At 48.1% G+C, this 25788-nt stretch overlaps 1 protein-coding gene across 1 annotated transcript in view; it reads left to right on the top strand.

Annotated features, from left to right (window-relative positions):
• Positions 1-25788, top strand: part of Abtb2 (ankyrin repeat and BTB domain containing 2) — a 154824-nt gene that overhangs the window by 122250 nt on the left and 6786 nt on the right. The window contains exons 4-10 of the mRNA XM_051184056.1: positions 16571-16723; positions 18090-18255; positions 21008-21097; positions 21686-21787; positions 23408-23504; positions 23880-24015; positions 24996-25222. Coding sequence (XP_051040013.1) covers positions 16571-16723; positions 18090-18255; positions 21008-21097; positions 21686-21787; positions 23408-23504; positions 23880-24015; positions 24996-25222 — 971 coding nt within the window. The remainder of the gene's footprint in view (positions 1-16570; positions 16724-18089; positions 18256-21007; positions 21098-21685; positions 21788-23407; positions 23505-23879; positions 24016-24995; positions 25223-25788) is intronic.

Below are 25788 nucleotides of genomic sequence, written 5' to 3'. Positions count from 1 at the left end.
AGGCATCTGAAAGTCAAGCCCATGCAGTGGGAGGTGGAGCCAGATCTCAGCCCTGCACCCCAGCTGTTTCTGTTTTGTGGAGAAAGTGTTGCGGTTGCAAAAGCTGGCGGGAAGGAATAAGGGCTAGGCAAACAGCATTAGAGAGAGAGAAGAGGAGGGACTTCCTTGCTATTTGGTAAGCTTCTCGAGAGGCAAAGCCAGCTTGGAAAAGGTGAAGTAGGCCTGCTACCCAGGGCTGAGCCAGGTTGCTCGGCTCTCAGGCTGTGACCCTGCCTCAACACCAGCATTTTTTGTGGCAGCAGCATCTGGATTTGCCCCTGTGGGTCTGCATTGCCTACACCCCTCCCCATGCTCAGAACAGGATTATTGGGCTTCTCTGTGGCAGGAGTCCATTATCTGCATGTGGTGGTAGCCACGGAGTTTGAATAGTAACATACACACGTGTATGTGTTTATATACCAATTATCTAGAAACATACTCTGCAGCACACATCCACTGGTCATGAAGGTATTTTTCCATGAATCATTTCAGACAAGTATTAGATTGGTGGGAAATTGGAACCACCACTGTGGGGGCAGTAAAATCCAAAACTTTCAAATCTTAATACTGACAAGCAGATGTCCAGAAGAAACCCAGATAAGCAGCCTCCCATGGCCTGGTCTCCCTCTACTGATGCAGGCCCTGCTGTGCCTGGGGTATGCCTCATGGCCCCTTGAAGCTCTACTAACACAATATCCCCACCAAAGTGCTGAGGAGAATTTGACCTTCTATGGTAACTAGAGTTTGACAGGGACCCAGGGTTTTGCTTTTGTGAGCTCAGAATACTCTCCTGACTCTACCTGTTTCCTTCTGTCACCTCAGAAGCCCTCAACCCAAACTGAACAGAGCCTGTGTTTCCAGGTGTGGCTGTGAATGTCTGGCCTGAAGGCCATCTGTGGGGACTGATGGCTGTCTGGGTCTCTTTGGGAGTAAGTGACGTCATTCACTACCTCACACCTAAGGGGCATAGCTATTCAAGCCTTCTTTGTTTTTGTTTATAAGAAATGGACCATGATTCCTTCTAGTGAGAAGCCTTGAGTGACCACAGCCCTGTAGATAAGGGACAGCAACATGCTGACATCCCTGTTATGTAGAGTACAATGTGACATCCCTGCTAAGCCTGTACTGTTCAGTGGAGCCTCTGTATCTCTCTACAAGGCAAGCTCCCCTCAGACCTGGGTGCCCTGTGCTTGGGAAGGGGGTGGTACAAATAGTAGGAACTTAGGATGGCAAGCAGGGCAAGGCACCACTGAAAGGAGCGAGAAGACATTCTCTTGCTGTGAATCAGGTGGCATCCAGGAAGAGTGTACACACTCTAGGGCAGAGGCCTGAGCTCCATCCATATAGCCTACCTAGCTGGGGAAAAACAACTCTACACTGAGGGGAATACTCTCTCTCTCTCACACACACATACACAAACACACACACACACACAGAGAGGGGGGTATTGTGATCTTCCTTTTAAAGAGCATTTCTAGCTATTTCTGTTTCTTACGCTCATAATTTATCAGGAGGGTGGTGTATCAGGCATCATGGGCCTGAGTGGTGACTAGCTAGATGGGAATTAAAACTACATGTCTGAGCCCCAGGCCCTTGGCTTTTCACAATGCTGCATATAGTTCTCTCTAGCCCCCAAAGCTCTCTGGCCCCCACACATCATGAGTGGGCCCCAATTTTCATGTCTTCCTCCCCCAGGCCTGCCTCTCTTCTACCAGGACCCTACTTGTTACCCTTGGGAGCTTTCCATCCCTGTGCCCTCTCAGGATGCCTTGCTCTCTGGCAGCTCTGTGTCACAGCACCAACCAGACATAAGGCAGGGCCTAAAACACAGAGTTAATCACAGCTGCTGCCCTGTGGGGTGTTCACTGCTGAGGTTAAGCTTAGAAAGTGAAAGAAGCTCCTGTCAGGGATCCAGGTGTCTGTGCTGCCCTCCCTTGAGGCCTGGAGGAGGATGGGCAACCATCTGGCCCAATGTGGTCCTTGATGATGGTAGTGCCTGAAGGCAGAGGGTTGACCAGCTGGAATGGCAGCCCAGACTGTAACTGTCCTGAGGAATGAGGAGAACGATGACTGTATAGACATTCAGGGGAGAAAAGAGAACAGGTCTCTTGCCAACAAATTACTAGATGGCATCAAGGATCAAGACTGGAAGGAGTCACAGAGATAAAAGTTCAGAGGGGTCAGATTGGAGTAGGGTAACCATCCTATTCATCAGAGTCCAGGACCCTAAAAAAGTAAGACCAGAAAGAAAAAAGTGACAATTATAATGAGTAACTATCAGTCTATTTGCTCAAACCTTAGGCCTGGGCTCCAGTTCTTTTCCTCCATCCCCTAGCTCTACACAGGGCCTTTTCATAGAGGGAGATACCCTCCAGAGGGTTGAGTCTGCCAGTATCTCAGACCCTAAACCAAGATTGTCTGAACTGCAATGGAAACTTGCAAGGCCTGGTGTCATTGGGGATTCATTCAGCTGGTACAGCTCTATCCAAAGAATAAACTTGGGTTCAGAAATAAACTTATTGAGCTTAACTTTGTTGCATTTCATCAAATAGCGTGAGAGCAAGCTCAGTCTTATGGCAGTGTGTTAGACTGGCCCTCTGGCTCAGAGCCTGCCTTGCTTCAAATCCCCCAACCAGATGGTCTAATGCCTGTCACTTCATCTTTGGGCCTCATTGCTGCTTAGCATAGGAACAATAGTGGCAACCTCAGGATGCTCAAGGGTTAGTATGTATAAAGTACTTAGAACAGTGTCCAGTATGATGTGTGTCTGATGATTTTATTATCACACTCAGGATAATCTCTAAGAAAGCTAGAACTATTGAAGGGTGGTGGATCTGGGACTTTACCTAGGCTTCAAAAGACAACCACAAAAATTTCAGATAGGTGGCATGGCTTAGGCAACAAAAATCACAGAGCTCCTGGTATTTCCAGGTACATACAGCATTGTCAGAAATGAATTCACACTTTACAAGCACAAAACTTAGGTAGACACCCCCCCCCTCCCCAGTCATTACCAATTGCAGTTTGGCGAATGCATCGATGTCAAGCTGTGGTTCAGTAGTTTGCCATTAGAGAACACATCCTCAGAGATGTGTTCTGAGAGTCTGGCTCAGCCCGGAGACTGTTCCTGGTAAAATGGAACTCTAGGCCTGCTTCTTTAGGTGGTTCCCCAAGTTCTGGGGACATAACCTTCACACAAATGAGCCCCACAGCGAGGACAGTCATCTATTTCCTTTGTTCTGTACCAGATGCAGAAGGGTAATGTTCAGACAAAAACTCTAAATAAATCGGAAGCACCCACCGATTGACGTTCCGAGTGTTGAGTCTAAGTGGCTCGTTAATCTTTTGCTCAGCTTGCGAAAGTGTTTTCTTACCAAATAATAGAGATGATGGCGATGGTAGCTTCATGCTACTGACTTGTGATTCCCTTAAATACCACTTCAAGATTTGCAATGTTAAGCTCTTTTCTCCCTGACTTTCCCCGCTTTTTGTGCATTAAATTTCCATCTGTTTACCCAAAATGGAAGTAAATGAAATAATAGCTATTGAGTGAATTAAGTATTGCTTCAGTGTTTCCCCATTTGGCATTTCCAGTAACCTCCAAAAGGATTGGTGTGTGGTTTTCAGAGTACACAGCTCTCTCTCCCACCCAAACCATTCCGTGTCACCTCTCCCTCTTTTCTCTATTTGAAATGACCTTGTTTAGATATTAACCTACTTGTCTAGTCCTTTCTCATTCCTTGAAGATGTAAGCACTATGATTCTTCTCTGTTTCTGAGGTGTCCTTAGCACATAGGCAGTCCCTGAAACACAGCAGGCAGTTAAATATTATCTTCACTTAGCAAAATAGTCAGTAGCACCTAATGGTTGGGGCCTGTGAAGTTAGGGCAAAGGGGCTTCTGCTATACCATTTACCAGTTATGTGACTGCAAGCAAGTGATTTAATTTCCCAAACCAACCTTTTCCTTACCTTAAATGACTTGACCTACTCCCTGCAGAGTTTGTAGGAATTAAATAAGGTGATACACAGAGAGCTTGCCACAGAATAAGCTCCCTATATGTGGTAGTTGCTAATACCGGTAAATTGTTATTAATATAAACTTATAAAAGACTAAAATGGCTAAATTGTATTTAATTCAGATAATCCCAAAACATTGGTGAGCTTAAAAGTAATGTCTACTCAAAGTATGTTTTTTCCCCTTTGTATGCCTTGCTCTTCAATCCCTTCTTTACTTTCTTACAACGGAAGACTTACAGTAGGAAAGGAACCTGGTGAGGAACAAAGAGGATGAGGTAAACCAGATGTCCCAAAGAACTTAATAGGTAAATTGTTTGGAACTAAAGTGCCTGTATGTTTTAGGTTTTAGATGCATTACAAACTGCAACCCAAGAATTCAAAGTACTCTACAGCTGGATTTTCTGTGACTAAGCAACCTATTAGTCACTCTTCAACAGTCATGGTGTGTTATGTTCCTGGCTTCCTGCTTGCTAAGGTTGGACTCCCATGGTACCTGTGTGTGACCTGGTGCCACGGCATACATAGGATCAATGTGATCTGATTTGATCATTGTTGTTTTTGTGAGAAGCAAGAATTGAGCTTAGCAGAATGTTATTCTGTCCTCTCCTTCCCTTTTCTTACCCATATTCCAAAGGAAAAGTGAGCCAGCAATCAGTTCTAATCGCAGCCCAGGATGCATCATGCCTAGAGAACACTAAGGGATTTTCTGTAGAGTCTCAGCATCAAGACCAAGCCTGACAGTCTCTGAGCACTTTACACAGCCGCTTATTAGAGGAAGTTCTTCTTGTTCCCATTTACAGATAAGCAGCCTGAGGTCCTAAGGAGGACCCAGACATGACCAAGGTCTCAGCTATGAAGAGGCAGAGCAGAGCTCAGGCCAGGAATTTTGATTGTGATAAACCAGTGACTCTTCACTGTGTAAATACCTTGCCCTCCTAGGACTGAGATGCCAAGACTCTGGCCTCTCCATCAGCTCCTCCCCCCACCCACTGTGACATGGATGGCTGGCTCTCAACTGCTTCCCATCAGACTTGAGTTTACTAGCACTGGGTGGCCAGCCTGAATGTGGGCATCTGCCAACATCCAAGAAGAAGTGAGCCAGGGATTTGGGACAAAGAAAGTGGCAGTGCCAGATAATATAGTATGGGGACAGGATAGGATCCTGGCCAGACCTCTGACAAGTGCCCCTGCAGGCTGCCCATTGCCTGGGACTTCCTGTTTCATTGTTGGAACCGCCAGTCTTCACAAAAATGAAGACTGGGAACTGCCCAGCTTAGGGTTTCATTCATTTCCAGTGTTTTTTTTTTTTTTTTTTTTTTTTTTTTACATGAGCAACAATCTCTTTTGTCTATAGTGTGGCAGGTTTTTGAGAGTGCCTCCATGTGGGGAAATCCCAGCTCTCAGGGGAACTGATGTGATTCCTTGAGGTGCTTCCGAGGCCAAGCTGGAGATGGTTCAGACCCTGGGGATGAGAGCGAGCTTGGGGTTTTGGCAGATCAGAAGCCAGAGCAGACTGGTTTCTGGCCTGCCCTCACTCGCCTGCCAGGCATCTCCTTAGATTTATTCCTTCCCACACAACCGGGACCAGCAGCCTCTCAGCTGGCTGTGGCTTGCCCTGCCCCCTCCCTTTCCTCTGCTTACTATATACAGTTTTGGAATGGGATTTTTAATTCGTTTTGAGCCTGGGGTGTACCCTTTGATACTCTGGTATCCGGCCTCTAGTTTGAGGCCAATTTCAGAGCTTGTTGAGACTGTGACTGCAAAGCTGGAGCCTGGGCAGACTGGGGACATGGCCCACAGAGGTAAGCTTTTCCATCTCCTACTTCTGTATCAGCTGCAGGTTCAGTGTGCCCTGTGAGCACTGGGCATCATGAAAGACCCTAGCACACTTATGTTTTCTGAAGGCCAGCTCAGTTATTGTTGGCTACTATGTGACCTGAATCCTGTGCTTTGGCTTCCACACTGGTAAACATGAACTGATGACAAACATACCTAGCAAGCAGCTGAAGGATCAGAGGTAGTATGCAAATAGCCTCGGGCCTGCTTAGCTTAAGTTGGTGCCCAGATTCTAGCAATATAGTATGCAGTTTAGAAGCCCATGCCAGAGTGTTCATGGGCTGCGGTTGGGCTATAGGGCTAGAAAGGAGCTACGAGCTTGCCTTTTCTTCCTCATTCTCTGGCTGTGTTGGAACATGTGCCACCAATTACCCATCAGGAATTCTTCCCTACTCATGTTCATCTCCATCTACCTCAAGTTCAACATGCCTTGTCTCCCAGAAGTTCCTAGAAACTCTATATATGGCACTTTTAAGTGGGTCTCCTTTCTGCTCTGGACTACAGGTGATAGGGTAAACAGATACAGTTTGATTTCACTCAGCTACATTTGAAGAGGAATACCCATTTCAAGGGTCTAGTCCAAAGCCCCCACCATGTAAATGTCTATAGGATAAATGAAGTTGTCTTCAGGAAAACTGAGCCCTGGGATCCCGATGAGGCTACCTTACTGGCAGAGGTCAGTGAGTGGTGGCAAGTGCCCACAAGAGAAAAGAGTGCCTGCTCAGGTCGGAAATCCTTGCCTATCTGGCTGTTAGGTGGTGAGAGAATGTGCGGTCTTTAGCATGCAAGTGTGGACAAAGTCCACATGAGTCTCTGGCATGTGGCAGCAGTGGGCCCTGTAGGTGAGCTACAACCTATGGTCCAAGAGAGCCACACCACAGAGGAGGTGAAAGAGGCTTTCTGCCACAGTGCTACAGCCCAGGGTGTGGGAAGCAATGATACCTTGGCCTGCTGGACCAGTTGCCACCCTCCAGGCAGCAGTGCTAAGAAGTGGGCCTGATGGCCTCAACTTTGAAGGCTTAAGGCCCTCCCTGCTGTATGGAAAAGAGTGTGGTGGTGGCCTACATGCAGTCTCCATTGGCACCTAGACCTCCTAGCCCACATAAGATGCCACCAGGAGTCAAGGCCAGCTGCCAAGGGCACGTGATTGTGCTCTTTCCATCATGACTCAAGGATGCATGCATGTCAGCACAATCTCACCACCATATCTGCCTCTCCCTTTCCCAGTGGTAACCAAAGTGGTCTAGCTACCTTCCTAGAACCACCTTAGCCTCAGTCTTTCAGACTCCAGGTTGTTATTCCTGGTTAGGAAGTTCTCATGGGACATGGGCATCTTTTTATCTGGGAATTAGTTGTTTCTTATCCAAAAAGAATGTGCTAATATTCAAATTACCTGAAGCCTTCAGGAACAAAAGACAAGGCAGTCCCTCTTTACCTTTGGGAGCAGCTCAGGAATGAATGGACTCCTAAGAACATGACCCAAAGGCTGAATAAGAAATATGCCCTGACTTTGTTATGAATTCAGTAGTTGGTCCCTAATAGAGTTTCTGTGCAGGGGATAACAGTGAACCTTTAGAAAAATTGTACTCTAGAGGGAAAAGCCTACAACCCCCCACACCAACTAGAGAATACAGACCTGGAAAGTACATATGTCATAGGGCATGTTACAGAAGGGGAGAGTGGAGACATGCCAAGCTGGTGGGCTGGAGGAGACACCCTTGCAAAACAGGCAATGTGGGCCAGGCAAAGGGACCTCTGTGAACAAAGATTCTCCTGCCAAGGGCCCTAACCCTGCAAGGATGAAGTACCACTTTATGCCTGGTCATCTCTGTGTTGGTAACAGCACTTCCCTTCTCTCACAGAAGTAGTCCAGATTGGGAGGCATATTATAGATCCTTTTCATTGTGAGATGGGTAACATATTGGTAGAACCATCATTAGTTAAAAATATCCCAAGTCAAAAATGCATTGATCTGGGCACTGTTTCATTTTTGCTTTGGTTTTGTATTATTGAGATACAGTCTTGCCTTGAACTTACCCTGTAGTCCAGGCTGGCCATCAAGTCATGATTCTCTTACCTCTGCTTCCAAGTGCTAGAATTACAGATGTGTGGTACCATGACTAGACCCCTAAAAGCTGATCTTAAATACAAATACCGTATAATAAATGTTTGTTGAATACTGAACTGTAAGTAAAAAGCATGATGGTTGCATGGGTGCATGTTTGCCATACTCCAAAGTTCATAATATCCTTAGTTAAAGCTTCCTAAATCAGCCAGACATGGTGGTATTTACCACTACCCAAGGAAGTAGAGGCAGTTGTGTTGAAGGCCTACATGCTTTGCATGGTTAGCTCCAGGTTAGTCTAGACTGCATGGTGACTACTTGTCCAAGGGGGTGAAGTGGGGACAGCAAGTGGCTTAGCAGGTAGAAGCCTTGCATTCAAGTGTGATGGCCTAAGTCAGGTCCCTGGGACCCACATGATAGAAAGGAAGAAGTGATACCCATAAGCTCTAGTATCCACGTGTATGTGTGTGTGTTGTGTTCACACACAACACACACAAGTAATTTTTAAAATAAGGGCAAAACAAAAACACTAAAGAGAACCAAAGAACAAATCTGTGTGGTAGTGAAATTTATTTTGAGTAGAACCTAGGATTGATGTAAATATCCTGGTTCACACCCCAGCTCTGCCACTGCTATGTGAACGACACAGGGTCTTCGGTTTGCCCATGTGTAAGAGTATACACTAATAGTAATAGTACCCACTTCATAAAGTAGCTGTGAGGATTAACCAATAGATGTAAGGGACATTTTTAAAAAATTCCATTGACTGAGCTGGAGAGATAGTTCAGAAGTTAAGAGCACTGGCTGCTCTTCCAGAAGTCCTGAGTTTAATTACTAGCAACCACACTGTGGCTCACAACCATCTGTAATGACATCTGATGCCCTCTTCTGGCATGCAGGCAGAACACTGTATACCAATAAACAAACAAATAAATAAATCTTTTTTTAAAATGCCATTGCCTTATTACCTGTTATGTAAACATTATCCATTGGTGATTTTCTATTCATCCTCCTGTCCCAACTACACAGTTGATGGCACATTTCATCGCTGACAGACTCCATTGAAACCTCAAGAGCAACCACTAGCAAGAGGCCAAAAGAGGACAGAGCTCATCATGACTAGGCCATGTTTGAAACTGATGTCCATGTTCACCTTCAGTCTAACAAGGCAGAACACCATAATACTATCTATTCTGGAGACCAAGAGTTACTTAAGCTCCAGGTTCAAGGCCAGCCTGGGAAACCATATAACAAAATGGGGGGAAAGGCAGGGTATACACACCTATAATCCCAGAACTTGAGATCAAATATGAGATAGTCTGATCTACAAAGCGAACTCTGGGCCAGCTTGAGCTACATAACAAAACCTTATCTCAATCAGTCAATAGTACGGTACCCTAGAGGACTGGGATGTAACTCCACGATAAAAAGCATGTGCTTAACACATACAAGGACTTGAGTTCAATCCCAAGCACTAACAAAATCACAAAAACCTAGAAATCATCACATGTGTAGCATATCTAGCAAGCTTCTTCTAGTGCCTCTAATTTGTACCAGATGAGTTTTAATAAGAAACTGTATTGTTCCCACCCCCAGAAAGCCCAAGCCCCACCTTCAACAGAAGTCACCTGATTCCAGACTCTGCTAAGATCGGCCGAATCTTCTGAGCAGCCAGGCTTAGCCAGGGGGACATAGGCCTGGGGGTCCAGGGAGAGAAACGTGCTTAGCTCTCACTCTAAGCTGAGCCAAACCATCCTGGTTTACCAAGCAATTCTAGGAAAATAATTAGTCCAAGATGTGAAGCGAACTAGAATCGCTTCCTTTGTGCTGGGATGGAATCTGACTCCAGTAGGACAATGTTGGCTTTATTCTACATGAGCGTTTGGCTTGGTTTGAGGCCTCGGCAGCTCTGGAAGTCTTAGGGAAACCAGGAAGAGGGCCTCAGGCTGGCACTCCAGAGCCAACCCCAGCCCTCCCAGAAACATCTCTGTCTGTGGAATCGTCCCTTGGTGGAAAAATTTGGCTCCCTGCCTGCCCAGATGATAAGATGGAAGGCCAGGGTGCAGCATGGTCCAAAGTGAGATCCGTGGAAAGGGAAACCCATCCAAGCATCCCATAGCGCCACTGTGCCTCCTGCTGAAGGTGGAACAAAGTTGGAGACACTGAGATCTGAAACCAAAACACAGTGGCAGCCCCCTGCCTCAGCTCTTGGGCTCCACCTTTCTTAAGCTTCTGGGTGCTCTCAGACTGGGTAAGGCATTGATTGCTTAAAGATGAGGAAATGTCCCAAGGTAGTAAGGCCTAAACTGATGTCCCTGTCCCCACCCTCCCAGCCCATGAGCTATCATTCACCTACACACCCTGGCCCAGCCTTCCCAAGGTAAAGCCTGATCTCATAGCCTTGGCCAATGGGCACATCCTGTCCATGTCCCCAATTCTCCCTCTGGGAGATTCAGAGTCACGCAAGCCTCAACACACCAGGTTGGGGACAGGCACAAGACTTTCTCCTGCCCAGGTTTGGACTACAGGCCAGTGGCCACCTGCCAATCTCACTCTTGTCCCAAGATCCCTTCCCACCTCAAAGACCAGAGCCTACTTTCAGCTGGAAATTGAAGGTGTTTCCTGTTCCATGCTAGGACACCACCTACAGGACTGTCATCCTAATAAATTATACATGTGGGGGGCAGGCCTTTTTTTTTCAAGCTTCAGGGACTTAAAATCAAGACCTTAAGGAAGTGTCTGTGTGTGTGGTGTGTGAGTATGTGTGTGTGAGAGTGTGAGTGTGAGTGTGTGTGTGTGTGTGTGTGTGTGTGAGAGAGAGAGAGAGAGAGAGAGAGAGAGAGAGAGAGAGAGAGAGAGAGAGAGAGAAGAGAGAGAGAGAAGAGAGAACTTTTGCCGAACCTGCTGAGAGGCTTGTGAGACCCTTGGATGGCACGGTCAGGATCATCGTTAGTATAGAAGTGGGAAGTAGAGTAGTGAGAGACGCCAAGTCTGAAACCCCTATTGCTGATGCTAGCTGTGTCTCCTCGGGAGGGATCTCCTTGTTTCTCTAGGTTCTGTTTCTCAGCTAGCAGTGAGAAGAATTGTCCAGGATCATGCAGAAAAACCCATTTTCACTAATGTGTTTTATGCACCCTCCCCAGATAGCAACTTGTTCTCTGTTTTTTGGCTTTGCTGTGCTGAGAATTAAACTCAAGTCCTCAGCAAATTCAAGATAAGCACTTCTACTCTGGAGCTCCACCCTCAGCCCAGTAGTTTTCTCTTGTTTGTTTAATGTTTTTATTGTATCCATGTGTTTATTTGGGAGTAGGGGGTGCTACAGCGTTGTGTGGGGGTCAGAAGACAACTTTGGGGAGTCAGTCCTCTTCTTCGCCAGTGTGGGTCCTGGGGATTGAACTCAGATGTCAGGTATGGTGGCAAGCACCCTTTACCTGCTGAGCCATATTGCCAGTTCTGTTGGTTGTTTATTTTTGAGATAGTGTCTCTGTAGCTCAGGCTAGTCCCAAGCTCAAATGCAGCCAAAAATGACCTTAACTGATAGTTGTTCTTTTCTTCCCACAGAGACGGCTGCCAAGAGAAAGCCAGTGACTCTGTTAAGTCATGTTAATCACAGCAGCAGCAGACTGTGTGCAGGGTGTGCTGGGGGCTGCAGATCCCTTAAAGTAATACCCCACCACCACCCATGCTAGTGACCCATCAGCTGCTGTGACTTTATCTCTTATAGTCACCCCTTCTCCTGAGATTTCCTTATTGCCAAACCCAGAGTTTGTGCTTCCAGAAAGTTTGTAGCTCGCTCTCAACATGGTGGTTGCATTTGTTTTCTCTGTTTTATGAGCTGGGCTGGAGTGGATAGTGGGCAGCCTGCCTGTAGGCTTACTTGTTTATGCTTGCTGGCAGGGAGAAGGCAGCGAGTCAGCTGGCTCTATGGAGGCTGGAACTGAGGCATTTAATAGAGCCAGATTCCTATGGCCTATTTTTTTCTATGATGTTTTCTCTATCAACAGATACTAAAGTGGTAAGACTAGTTAGCGTTTATGGAGAACATACCATGTTCCCAGTGTTCTCCTGCTAAGCACTTTGTGTACATACTTAGAGCTGTCTTGGGAAGTACTCCTATAATTTACTCCCATTTTGCTCAAATGGGAACTGTGACTAGGAGAGGTGAAGCTACTGTACAGAGTCAGAATTTTGATCAGTGAGAAGACACTGGTCCCAGCCATCCAGTCTCCCTCCAAAACCATACATTCTCTCTGGGCTCTAGGTACAGTTACTGCTATGAAGAGTCTGCAATTAAAGGAGAAGGCTTTTCATCGTGGAAGAAAATGTATAAACATTAAACCCAACCCCTTCTTTAATAGGAAGCCAAGCCCATAGAGGGCAATGCTCTGTCTGAGGTCCCATAACCAGTTCAGTTGTACTAAAACCACTAGAATTTTCTTCCAGTAAGGATGCTGCCCTTAAGGATCTGGGGTACTCAGGACTCCTGATTCCAGGTTATATATGCAAGCCCTATGCTATTTCAGGGTTCACAGGATTGCATGCCACCAGCAGAGTTCCAGCCCTGTGCCTGCTACTTGCTTCCTGCCAGCCCTGGACATTGTTGCCCTTGACACTATGCCCGCTGCCTTTTCTGTTGCTATGATACACCACTCTGACCAAAGGAACTTAGAGGAGGAAAGAGTTTGTTTCATCTTACAGGTTACAGCTTGTCATTGAGGTAGTCAGGGCAGAACTCAAGCAGAGACTAGGAATCATAGAGGACTGTTATTTACTGCCTCGTGATCAGTGGGCTTTCTTGATGGGTTGTCCAGACTTACCTGTCCAGGATGGTGTTGTCTACAGCAAGCTAGGTTTCCCCACCTCAATCACTGATCAAGACAATCTCTAACTGGGAACTGACTCTGGGTTATGTCACGTTGACCATAAAAATTAACCTGGCATAGTGCCAGCTGTGATGGCACATGCTTTTTGCCCAGCACTCAAGAGGCAAAGGGAGGCCGATTTCTGTGAGCTTGATGCCAGCCTGGCATCACTATATAGTGAGTTCTGACCCAGCCAGGATTTAGGGGCTTTGTAGTGCAACTCTGTCTTAAAAAACTCCTAACCAGCACAGGTACCTTGTGTGATCTTCTGAGGCAGAAGTCCCCAAATTGTGCCCATGGGATCCTGGAGCCCAGAGATACTTGCCAGGAGGAATACAGGGTCAAACCTGTTTTCAAAAGAATGTGATGTTTGCTTCTGAATTTCATTTTTTGCAGTGTCCAAGGGAGCTTTCCAAAGGCTTTTTGGCATGAAGGTGTCATTGCTGTAGCTTGGGGAACACGTGTGGATTTTTGTGTTTCAGCATTTTTCTCTGTTTTAGTTTTTGTTGGTATTATAGAATTAGATCAATATAAATAAGCTTTTGGGGGGGGGTTTCAGAAACTTTTTGAAGTATAAAAAGATTTGAGACCAAAAATATCCAGGAATGTCTACTCCAAGGCATGGGGCCCAGCATTATCTGAGCAGGCAGGTGGGCTGCACAGAGGGATGGGCATTTCTCAGCCTGTGGGCTCCAGCCTGGGCCCTGCAGCCAACTGCATTTCAGCATCAAGGGGCTTTCAGCCAACTTCAGCTGTGGGAAGAAAGACATTGAGGAAGACACATATCAGTTACCCTCAACCCCACTCCTCCAGGCCCTTCCCTTCTGAAGTTGTAACACAGCTGTGGAGACTGGAGACGGGAGTTTTTATAGGGATTTTCCAGAATATCCCATAATGCAGGCCTGCTCTTTTCACCATGCCCAGTGGGCAGGATAAATTAGCAGAAAGGAAACAGTATCCAGGAATTAGCAAGAAAGCCTATAGATTGCTTATCATTTTACCTAAGGACCACAGGTAGGGGTGGGTGGGAATGAGTAAGCCATCCTTGGCCTAAGAGGTTGGTTGTTGGCAAGGTCAGTTTTGTTTGGAAATAAGGCACTCACTAATCACCACCCTCGAGGCAGAGGGATAATTTAGGTTTCTAGAATATTAATCAATGTTCAGTTCAGGAAACAGAAATCACTTTAGGTATTTTAAACAGGATGGGACTTAATACAGGGAATTAGACTCTAACCAAATCACAGAGCCTAGACCAGGCTTCCAGGAACAGCTCTGCAGACAACATGGAACTCACCCACAGCCTCAGGCACTAGGTTTGAGCAGTTATGTCTTCTTTAGAACTGAGGCTGGGATCATGAGTCTTCGTTGTTTTCACAAGAGAAATAAAGCACAGACACAAGAATGTTATAAAGGAAGAGAGAAAAAGACTTCATGCTTTTTACCACCTGATCTGTTGCTAAGAACAGTAGGGACACAAAGGCGACCACTGGCTGGATCTTATAAAGCAAGATCTTACTTAGGAAATTGGATTTGCATCTAGAACTTCAATTGCAAAGGACTCTGGGAAGTGTAGTTTCCATTATTCTGGTCTCTAATCAGAGTGATGCAAATGGAGGCTGAATGAGTCTTTCCTCAGTATACAATTTCTGAGGTTATCCCTACTGAATTCTCTATCTAGTGAACTTGAATGGGGCATAAGCGGGTAGGGAGGATAAGTAAGGATACCACCTGACTAGGACTTGTGGGTCCTGAACATCCCCTTGGAGTTTGCCTTAGAGGAAATGCCCAGTTAGAGGTTTAATAGCATGGCTAGGCTAGGTGATGCCTGCAGTCCCAACATTTAGGAGGCTGAGGCAGGAGAAACACAACCCTGTTCCACACACAAAAGAGATTTAATGGCTACACTCTGCTCTTTGCTATGCTGTTAGCTACAATAGAGAAGCATGAACAATCAGTTTCCAGTGCTAATGGTTTAAGTAGTGTCCCTCTGTGCTGCCCTCCAGCCTTGTAATTCGAGAACTGAAAAATTCACAGATAGTGAATTCAGAAGATTTCAAATGGACGTTTATATTCAGGAAAGATCGTGCAGTGATAATTCAGGAATGATTACAAGAGTTTCCCCCAAATAGTCCCACCTCCTACATTAATCAATACCATGCCCTTGGAAATAAGGCACATCATTCTTTTTTCAAGACAAGGACTCCTATAGCCCTAACTAACTTCAAACTCACTTTATAGCCAAGGGTGGCCTTGAATCCTGCTCCTCTTGCCTCCATCTCTCAAGTGCTGGGATGACACCACACTTGGCTCCAGATGTCATTCTTTTCTGAGAAGAACATGACTTGGTCCAAATTTTTTTTAAAAAAAAAAAATCTGTGTCTGTTATGCTAAGTTACAGGTGCTAACCCATAGTTTTAAGTCCATCAACAAACATTTATTGAAAACCTGTTGGGTCAGATCCTAGGCTGTGTGAATACAGAGCTGAGAAAGGCATCATTCCTGACCTTGGGTGGGTGTTATGGTAGGCCTAAAGAGGTTGGGTGGAGAGAGGACATATTGGCTCTGTGCTCTGAAGGATGTAGCAAGCCTAGCCAGGCAGAAGTGAAAGCCTGTGAGGGACTGAAGATAAGAAAGTGTCTCTGTCGAGTTTCTATTGCTGTGAAGATACACCAGAATGGCAACTCTTATAAAGAAAACATTGCTTACAGTTTCAGAGATTCAGTCCATTATCGTCATGAATGGGGAACATGGCATCATACAGGCAGACATGGTGTTGGAGAAGTAGCTGAGAGTCCTATATCTTGCAGGCAACAGGAAGCTGACTGAGACACTGGGTGGTATTCTATGCATAGGAAACCTCAAAGCCTACCCCCACCCCACGCTGTAACACACTTCCTCCAACAAGGCCATACCCACTCCAACCAAGCCAGAGCTCATAATAGTGCCACTCCATATGAAATTATGGAAGCCGATTACATTCAAATTATCATAGCAGTTGCTGGTCAGCTGTGGTTGGTGGCAGGTGTCAACCAGAGCTGTGGCCTGCTGTGGAGACCAAGAACAGTGAGACTTTACTGATCTCTGGCTTTCTCATACCCACTGTTACAAATTACCTAAACCCACATGTATTTCTGTAGGGAAACATCAAAGTAGCTTCCCATAAAGAACCACCTTCAAGCTCATGTCTGGTTAATCTTGTTAGGGGTTTGTTTGGGTTTTAAGAAAACTTCTGCCCTCAAGGAGGAAAGTTTGACAGCCTTTCTGGCTTCTTAGAGACCCACGATGGTGATTGGGCACTATGGTGGTGAACAGTTAGATGTGGGAGTGCTGTCAGGGTAATGAGGTATCGGCTGCTGTTGCCAAGCTGGGCTCAGGCCTGGGTCTCTTGCATACTTCCACCTTCTTCAGATGGGAAAATCTGATGCTCAGAATTCTTGGGATGGACAAGCATCCCAATTACACATGTTGGTGAACATCTTTTATTGGCCACTGAAGAGCCCTCAGTTTCTGTCAGTTCCCATGATAGAAACTCCTCCTGACCTGTGACAGGGTTGCCATAGAATGCAAAGACAAACTGGGTTCTCTGTGATCAGATCACAATACTGAGTCTCCTGATGGCTGAGTGCAGCTGGGAAATTACAGAATGGAATGGCCAACCTTTGTGGCTTTCTGAGACCAAGTGCTAAGGGGCCCCCTTCTGTGTGCATGGAGCACTGCACCCAGACCTGACCTCTCTCTGCTGCCTCACAGGCCCTTCATGCTGCTGCCACCACTGATGGAGTGGATGCGGGTGGCAATCACCTACGCAGAACACCGCCGCAGCCTCACTGTGGACAGTGGCGATATCCGTCAGGCAGCCCGGCTGCTGCTACCAGGCCTGGACTGTGAGCCCCGCCAACTCAAGTATGGAGCCTGGGAGAAGGGGGTCATAACAACCATATCCCAACAGCTACAACACCCCTCTGCTTCTTCTAGTGGCTGGGTGGGCATCAAAGAGCAAGGCTGTAGGGCACCTGAGTTACACTAAGTGTCCTCCACAAATGCCATGGCCAAGTGTGTGGGAACAGATCTTTTCTAGGCCTTGACTGTCTTCAGGATGCATCTTCTGCATCCACTAGTGTGCTAACTAGAATCTGGGCTGGAGAGCACACACATTTTAAGCCTGGGGCTCTTTCCTATGTCCCTCTATTCACCCTGGTTTCCTTGTATCAGACCCTGTGCTGAGTTCTTTGCTTTATGCTGGATATCTTGGTCATCATGACAGCTTCAAAGATGCCCTAACACCCACGCTGCAGATGAAGAGCCTAGGTCAGGGAGGAACAGCAGCTTGCCCACAGACCAAGTTCATATGGTCCCCAAACTTGCGCTTTTTATGCTTCCGCACAGTGCCCCCTCCTGTAGACAGGTCTGCTACAGAAACTCTTCTTGGGGGAGCTCCTGATGGCCATCTCCAGCCTGAGGAGTGCCTCACATTTCTGTTCTCTGACTGTGCTCAAACCATGCTCCAGACATGAATTTTACACACGTTGACCTAATTATCCATGCAGGAGCCTTTAGATACCTCTTGTGCCCCCTGTGTAGATACAGGCTGTATCTGGGATGGTCCTTAGTAGGTTGGATTGATTGGGCATGGATTCTAACCCTCTTCCTGCCTTGTCTTGGTATTTAGGGTTTTACTAAGTAACCCAAAGAGACAGAGGGACAAGCAAGGCCTTGGTCACGATGCCCATTTCATGGGCTGAAGGTCAGACTACTTTGTGCAAACACTACGCTGTGGCCAAGTGCTCAGGCATGGGCACTGGCCCACGATGACTTCCTCCTCCTCAGGGGTTGCGGGGATGGCTTGACAGGTTATTTTGATCTGAGATTTTGCTCCCTGACAGTTGACAGGTCTCAAGTGCTCAGCCCATTGTTTTAAACCATGCATAGGGAAGCCATGGCAGTGGTTTTAAACATATGGAACACGACACCTTCACCCCTTTGGCAAACCTCTCTCTCTAAAAATATTTCCATTACAGTTTATAACAGTATATAGCAATGAAAATAATTTTGTGTTTAGGGTCACCACACATGAGACCTGTATGGAAACATTAGCAGGGTTGAGAACCACTGCTCTAGGGCAAGAACAGAGCAAGGCCAACCATGGCTGACCTGTGCTGGGCACACTTAAAATCTTCCCACCCAGCCATCCTATTCCCCATGCCAGCCAGGCCCAGCTGTGCCTCATGTCACAGTCATACTCATACACCTCCTGGTCTCTCCTGCACAGACCCGAGTGCTGCTTCAGTTCCTTCCGGAGGCTGGATGCTGGAGCTGCTACTGAAAGATTCAACCAGGACCTGGGCTTCCGCATGCTCAACTGTGGGAGAACAGACCTCATCAGCCAGGCCATCGAGGCCCTGGGCCCAGATGGGGTGAACACAATGGACGACCAGGTACCTCCTGTGAGCTCCTCTAGGCCAGGCTTAGAGACGACTGAAGTGAAAATTGCTAGGGTGGGAGGGAGGCTAGTCATAGTCCCTTCATTCCGAACCTGACGGAGACTCGCTCAGCTCTGAGCTTCAAGCTCCTGACATCAGGCTAGCCTGAGCATCCTCTGTCCCTCCTGAACAACCTTGGTAGTGTGGATACTATTTCCCTGCTGGAGGGCTAGCAAAGCAACTGTCCTGGATGAGACAAGGTTGAGGAAGAGTGCAGTGGAGACAGCTCGCTAGCAAGCTGTAAGGAGTAATATCACTGGCGTGTGAGTGAGTGTGTGTGTGTGTGTGTGTGTGTGTGTGTGTGTGGGCCACTCACAGGCCCTGGAGAAACCTTGTCCTCGTGGGGTGACACTGGTGAGAGAGGGAGTAAGAAACAAGGACACAAATCAGGAGTGGTGGCACAGGGGGGGCACAGCACGCAGCGAGCCATTTCAGGGTGACCAGAGAGCAAAGTAAGGAGAAAGGGCGGGAAATACTGGGGGTGGTTTCTGACTCGCAGGGGAGACAACTGAGGTACCAGCAGAGTCTGGAGACTGTAAGGCTGGTTCTCAACCTATGGGGTGGCAACCCCCAGGGCCTCATATCAGACATTTGCATTAAAATTCATAATAACAAAATTATAGTTATGAAGTAGCAACAAAGTAATTTTATGGTCGGGGTCACCACAGCATGAGGAACTGTATTAAAGGGTGGTTGTATCAGGAAGGTTGAGACCTGCTGTTCTAAGGAGTCTGCCTCCAGCTCATGCCCACTATGGCATGTTATGTGACACCATTTGGGGATCCGTTACTGTGCTCCAAATGGCACTGTGTGGTTTGGAAGCCCACCCACAAGCCTGGGGACAGCCCTGCAGGTTACTATGGAGGGTCAAGCGGTGGTGTCATCAGCAGGTGAGACATGAGGCCTGGAGCGCTATGTGGGGCTGAAACGGAACCTGAAGGGAGAGTAGGGTTGGTGCAGCAGGAGGAGCTGGTGAGGCAGTTGTAAGCAAGGGTGGTTTGTGGCTGAGGGGCCACAGAGAGAGGAGTGTCAGTGGCACAGTGGGGAAGTGTTGGGCTGATGCTGTTGTCATGCAGGCACAGATGCAGGGCCTCTCTGCCCTCATCCTGATGGTCGCTTCCTCAGGGAATGCAGTGCTGAATCTCCAGCACTTTAGTCTACCATGTCACAGCTGAGGTAGCTCGACAAGTTACCCTGCCACGGAAGGGACCCTGCTTTCCTCACCTCTAAGGTGAAATAGCAGGGCCTGCATGCAGAGCAGCTGAGGGAATTTTCCATCTGGGACCCTCAATGTTAGTAAATATTCACTGTGGTTCTTGTCAATACAATTAATACTGTCATTTTGTGTTGCCATCAGAATGATGGTGATTGGCCCCGAACCCTGGTTTAGCCTCTCTGTGTGCCTGAGTGAGGATAGTAACAGCACTAGAAAGCAGTTTCCCTTCTCCAGCTCTTGGCCTGGTTTATGCCCTGAATGTGTACAGATGTGTGAAGGAAAACATCATTGTATACCTTGTGTGTGTGTTGAGTGTGGAACAAAGCCAAATTTCCATCATGCTGCCACTGTCTTTCTGTAAATGCTCAGCACTGTCGCTCCCTGAACCTTGCCATTTAGAGACAGATGCATAGGTAAACAGTCCACTCACCCCATGATTAATCTCAAGCCATTTCCTTATCTCCAGGAACTAGACAAGGATTTATGAGCCAAGAAGATCTTCTCTCCACACAAATAGCCTAATAAATAATATCACAGAGCACCAGACAAATGCTTGCCAGGATCCAGCTGTGGAATGCACTTTCCACTGTTGCCTTTGCCATCAGACTCCCAACCCTGCTAACTGCCCACATAGAAACAGTGAGGGAATGGAGACAGCTTACAGTATGTTCTGGGCTGCTCATTAGAGCAAGATATGGCCAAACACGTCTTCACAAAGATACTGCTGAGCACAAGCTTTAACAATCCATGTAGACCACTGGGCATTGGTGAATCACACCTTTAATCCCAGCACTCAGGAAGCAGAGGCAGGCAGATCTGTGAGTTTGAGGCCAGCCTGGTCTACAGAGCGAGTTCCAGGACAGCTAAGGCCATTACACAGAGAAACCCTGTCTCTGAGGAGAAAAAAATTCATGTAGACCTGGGTTATGGTCCAAGTTCCAGTTGTTGTTTGTTATAGAGTGGACAGTTAACTGCCCTTTTCTGCCCCACATGCATACAATGAGGTTAACAGTAGAAGCCCTCCGCCATAGGAATAGCATAGTGATTAAATGAAACACTGCATAGTGGGCTAACTTCCAATAGTGAGTCCAGGAACTGGCCTGTGATGGGCTATTGTGTGCAGTATAATAGTTACTGTTAATTAGCTCCCACTTGGGGTTGTAAGCTTACTCTTTATGTACTTTGTGCATGCTAATACCCTTCTGCAACCAACTGAGGTACACACTATTTCTTCACTCTAAGAGGAGGAAACTGAGGCAGAGAGAAGAACATGTTGGACCTGGAATCTGGCTGTAGCGCCTGTCATGTGGCCATATATTTCACTCCTATGCTGTCCATGGTGCTTGTGGAAATGCCCCCTGCTTAGCCTTCCAGGGTCCTTGGCCCTGGGAACTTAAGATGCACAAGGCACAGGACAGCCCCCAAGGGGCAGCTGGGCAGAGACCTGTGGGATATGTGTCTGCAGATTCAGCATCTGCCTTTGTTTCACAGGGTATGACACCGCTGATGTATGCCTGTGCTGCTGGGGATGAAGCCATGGTCCAGATGCTAATTGATGCTGGAGCAAACTTAGACATACAGGTAAAAAGAAACTTCTGCCCCAGACCCTAACCCAGTGAGAGGCCTCTCCAGGGTCTTCAGCAGCCAGGCTGAGTGTGGTATTTTAGACATACTCAGTAGATGTGTCTCATTAGACTAGAAATGTGCACAAAGACCACAGGAAAAGAGCCAGGCGTAGTGGTACACTCTGAAGACTATGGAAGGAAGACCCCAAGTTTCAGGCCATCCTGTGGTATGCTGGGAAACCCTGTTTAAAATCAAGCGAAGAGAAGAGAGATGGTGGTCAGAGCAAAGAGCACTTCCCTCTACATTTGAGCTGAAGAAGGAGATGAATAGAGAGAATTGACCATGATTCCGTTTTCATGGCTCTTGTCCTTATTAGGAGGCTAATCCCTGACTGAACATCCTGCCTCCTCCTCATACATGAAGTACTCCCCTTTTGTCTTTTGCTGGACATCCACCCTTTCCTTTTGAACCTTGCCCACATCTGTGCTCTCAGCAGACATTACCAAGCAAATGTAGATACACTTCTGTTAACTTCACTGTGTCATCAGCTCAGGAATGTCCTGTCTAGGAAATAGTGACGATTTGATTTATTATATTTTTCAGGTTCCCAGCAACTCTCCCAGGCATCCTTCCATCCACCCAGACAGCAGGCACTGGACCTCATTGACGTTTGCGGTGCTGCATGGACACATCTCTGTAGTGCAGGTGAGTCCTGTGAGCTGCAGCATGTGCCTCGATCCCCCAGTTAGGCTGGGCCCCATGCTTAACCCTGGCCAGAGACACTGTCCTAGGCCAGGGTTCACCTGGCTTGCCTTGGGGTTAGTGTAAGGACACCTGTAGAAGTGGAAGAGGAGACCGGGCCTAAGAAGTGCTTCTTTCAGTGAGTCCCGAGAGACCTGGGCTCAGTCTGCCCGCTTCCCATTTCCGGCCCTCTTCTGGCCACGTGCTCTTCCCTCAGAAGTGGCTCTGCATCATGGTGTCCTTCAGTCCTGTATACCCCCCCCCCAGTTACTGAGAAAAGACAGATGGCACACAGCTCATGTGTTAAGCCCAGTCTCATTGTTGCACACCTTGCTTGGGCTGCTATGGCTGGCATCACAGTGAGGTGATGGTTCTAGAAGCACAAGTTGTGGGCAGAAGAGGTGCCGGTGACATGACATGCAGTTCACAGGACCTCTGGTCAGCAGAGTCTGCAGGACTTCATAGGGCTGCCCCCTGGGGTGAACACCACTCCCTCTTGCCCTTCCAGGATGCAAGGCCTCTGTGGGGAGTACAGTCAGGCAGGCTTACCTGTGATAGCACGGCCTGGCATGCAGCCAACACTCTGTAGGTGGTTGTGGGCCAGTTGGCTACTGCACCCAGCCTACTTTGTAGTCACTGCCTTTCCAGAGCTGCTGCCTCAGTCCAGGCTGGGTCTGTGGGCTGTGCCCTGGACTGGCATGTTGCCCAGTTTCATCCAGCAGGCAGGTCTCCACCCCCACTGCCTTACCCAGCAGTGAGCACATCTGGTTTCTGACTGACGAGTCTCCAGCAGATACAGGCCATCCCTGTGCCCCACACCCTACAGGGGAGCGTGGAGCTCACCTGGGCTCCTCAAATCCAGGGAGGGGTAATCAGAGACTTGGGGGTGTATATCTCCAGGGACCTGGGAGTGTGTGAAGCAAGCCTCCTCTACAACAGCATGCAGACAACACCCCTGCCCCAAGGCAGACCCTTTGGGAACAGATAACCCTGTCTCCTCTGACTCCTGGCAAAGCTGTCCTTGCTAGAATGAGACCACCTGCACCCCTGGCCAGCCTGCAACATTCTGCTCTCCCTCACCCCTTGCCAGCCTGGGTAGCCACTGATCCTTGCCTGGTTATGAGCCCTCTGTTGGTAGGGTATCATATTATTTTGTCTCAGTAATGCTGCTTCTCTCCCCACGTTGTAGATAGGGAAGACTGAGGCTCAAGCCACTCTAGTCAATGGCTAGCATTGTACCCCATGCTTTCTGTGCCTTGGGGGTCTCAGGTGACACTTCCCCTGTGCTGCTTATCTATGTGAGTTCTCCAGAAGGTTCCTGAAGCTGATTGATGGGAAAGTATCGGAAAGAGAGAAGTGGTTGAGGGTTGGCACAGTTTAGGGGTTTGGTGCATGGCCATGTGAGTGAACATGACAATTATACAAATGCAGAGAGCTCCCTGAGGGTGGCCAGGCATCCTGCAACTCCAATGTGAGCCATTTCTTGGTCACTTGTTTGGAGACTTGCAGGGTCTGCCCCCTAGAGCACTCCACCCTCCCCAGACACCGTTATTCTGAGTTGTGCCTTCTTCCTGTCCCTGGCAGCTGCTGCTAGATGCCGGTGCCAACGTAGAGGGCTCGGCAGTGAACAGTGGGGAGGACAGCTATGCCGAGACACCCCTGCAGCTGGCTTCTGCAGCTGGTAAGTGCACTCCTGTCCTGACCAACAAGTTCTCACATCACTATGACATGCTTTATCACCCTGGCTGGCTATTGGGTTACATGCTACCTCTGGGAACCCTTAAGATCACTCCTTCTAGGCTACTGGAAGGGGGGGTCCTTCCCTCCATACCCCAGTGTTTTTGCTGAGCAGGTAGCCCTCCCCTCCTAAGACCCTAGGCCCTGTGTTAGGACACAGCCACCTTCTCTGACCTTCCACTTAAATCATTATCCCTGAATATGACTGTGCCCCCCACCACACATTCCAAAGATCAGATCTTGGAGAACCCATCTGTCCCCCTTTGCTTCCCTACTCAGACTATCCCGTCAAACTTTTTGCTGCCACTTTGTCTTCCAGGGAACTATGAACTGGTCAGCTTGCTACTGAGCAGGGGTGCCGACCCCCTCCTCAGCATGCTGGAAGCCAATGGCATGGCCTCTTCCCTCCATGAGGATATGAACTGCTTCAGCCACTCAGCTGCCCATGGCCACAGGTATAAACCATGGAGTGCCTGCCCTAGGTAACCAGGAGCACTGAGACACACTCTCAGGAGTCTGGGCTTCCAGAGGCTACGGAAGAGGCAGGCGTGGTAACCCTTCCTGAAGCCAGGGCTCAAGTGCATGTCAACCAAGATGGTGAAGGCTCTTGGTCAGCATGGAGGCCCAAGGCTTTGGAGGCCTGGAAACACTGGATAAGTTGCTGGGTCCTGATACACAGACACTGACTGGGAGCTGTACCTCTCATATTGAGGCAGCCCACTCCTTTTTAGCAAAACAGTTAACTCCTGTACCTGCCAGGGTTACTCAGGACCACAGCTCTGTGAAGTTGGTGCTGATATTCTAGTGCCTGTGGTAGTCATGGGGTATCCCCAGGGTTTCCACTCAGAGCACGGACCAGTCATGAAGAGGCTGCTGGAACAGATGGCAGACCTGTCTGGCCTTGTGCCTGGCAACAGCAGGCTGAAACCAAAGCCATTGGGCAGTATTCGGGATGGGACATAGAGGGCAGAGGAGGAGACAGGAAAGACTGGTAGGCAAGATGCCATCGTGCAGCTTAGGGTATCTTCTCACCAGACCTGTGCCCTTGCCAGGCCCTCCCCATTAATGCATGGGAAGAGGGCAGCAAGGGTTGATAGCTTGTCCATTGTGCGGTGGGCTGCTGTGCCATGCTCTGAGTGCATCTGATGACTGGCATCAGTCCCAGGAGAGGGTGACCCTGGCACCGTCTTAAAGTGGCAAGTCAGCGAGGCCTCAGAGAGCTGGAACAGCCTGTGATCATACAGCCGAGTACAGAGCTATGAATTCAATCACACCAGGACAGATGAAGAGTAGGATCCTTGACTTTGCCACATCTGGGGATGGGGAATGCTGAGAACCCTCAGCTGCCCTTAAGTAATATACCATAGCCACGGGGCTCTAGAACATAGCTCAGGTGGGCACTCCAGGGCTCATCTTGCTATCTCTTGGCCTACAGGAATGTCCTGAGGAAGCTCTTGACTCAGCCACAGCAGGCTAAAGCAGATGTGCTGTCCCTAGAAGAGATCCTGGCTGAGGGTGTGGAAGAAAGTGACACATCGAGCCAGGGCAGCAGTGAGGGGCCCGTGAGGCTAAGCCGGACCCGCACAAAAGCCCTGCAGGAGGCCATGTACTACAGCGCAGAGCATGGCTACGTGGACATTACCATGGAGCTGAGGGCACTGGGTGAGGCTGTGCACATGGGAACAGTCATCCCACTATTCCCGAGGTCCCAGGCTTCAGCCCTCAGGGCCCTCTCTCCTTTCTGATGGGACATCAGGAGTCCTTATAGGAGGACCCTGAAGATTCCAATGATCTCAGAAAGTCTGGCTGCTCAGCCAGCTTTCTACTCCTGGGATATGTGTCCTACTGGGAGGCTGGTCAGCTGGACAGACATGAACCAGATCCTGTTAGCTGTATACCATGTGATCCCTCTCAGTCACCCTTCCCTCCTCTCTGTGGGCTCGTGCTGATGATCTTCAACCAAGAACAGGATGTTGTCAGCTAGAGAATGAGGCATGGCCCCTGGAGCAGTAGTTCTCAACCTTCCTACTGCTGTGACCCTTTAATACAGCTCCTCGTGGTGTGGTGACCCACAACCATAAAGTTATTTCTGTTGCTGCTTCATAACTGATTTTGCTACTGTTGTGAACTACAATCTGTGTTTTCTGTTGGTCTTGGGCAACCCCTGTGAAAGAGTCATTCAGCCCCCAAAGAGTTGTGATCCACAGGTTGAGAACCACTGCCCTAAG

This window comes from Phodopus roborovskii, unplaced genomic scaffold (assembly GCF_943737965.1).
Source record: "Phodopus roborovskii unplaced genomic scaffold, PHOROB, whole genome shotgun sequence".
NCBI classification, from domain to species: domain Eukaryota; kingdom Metazoa; phylum Chordata; class Mammalia; order Rodentia; family Cricetidae; genus Phodopus; species Phodopus roborovskii.
Note: the sequence above shows the minus strand (reverse complement) of the source record. Positions and strands in the feature narration are given on the sequence as shown.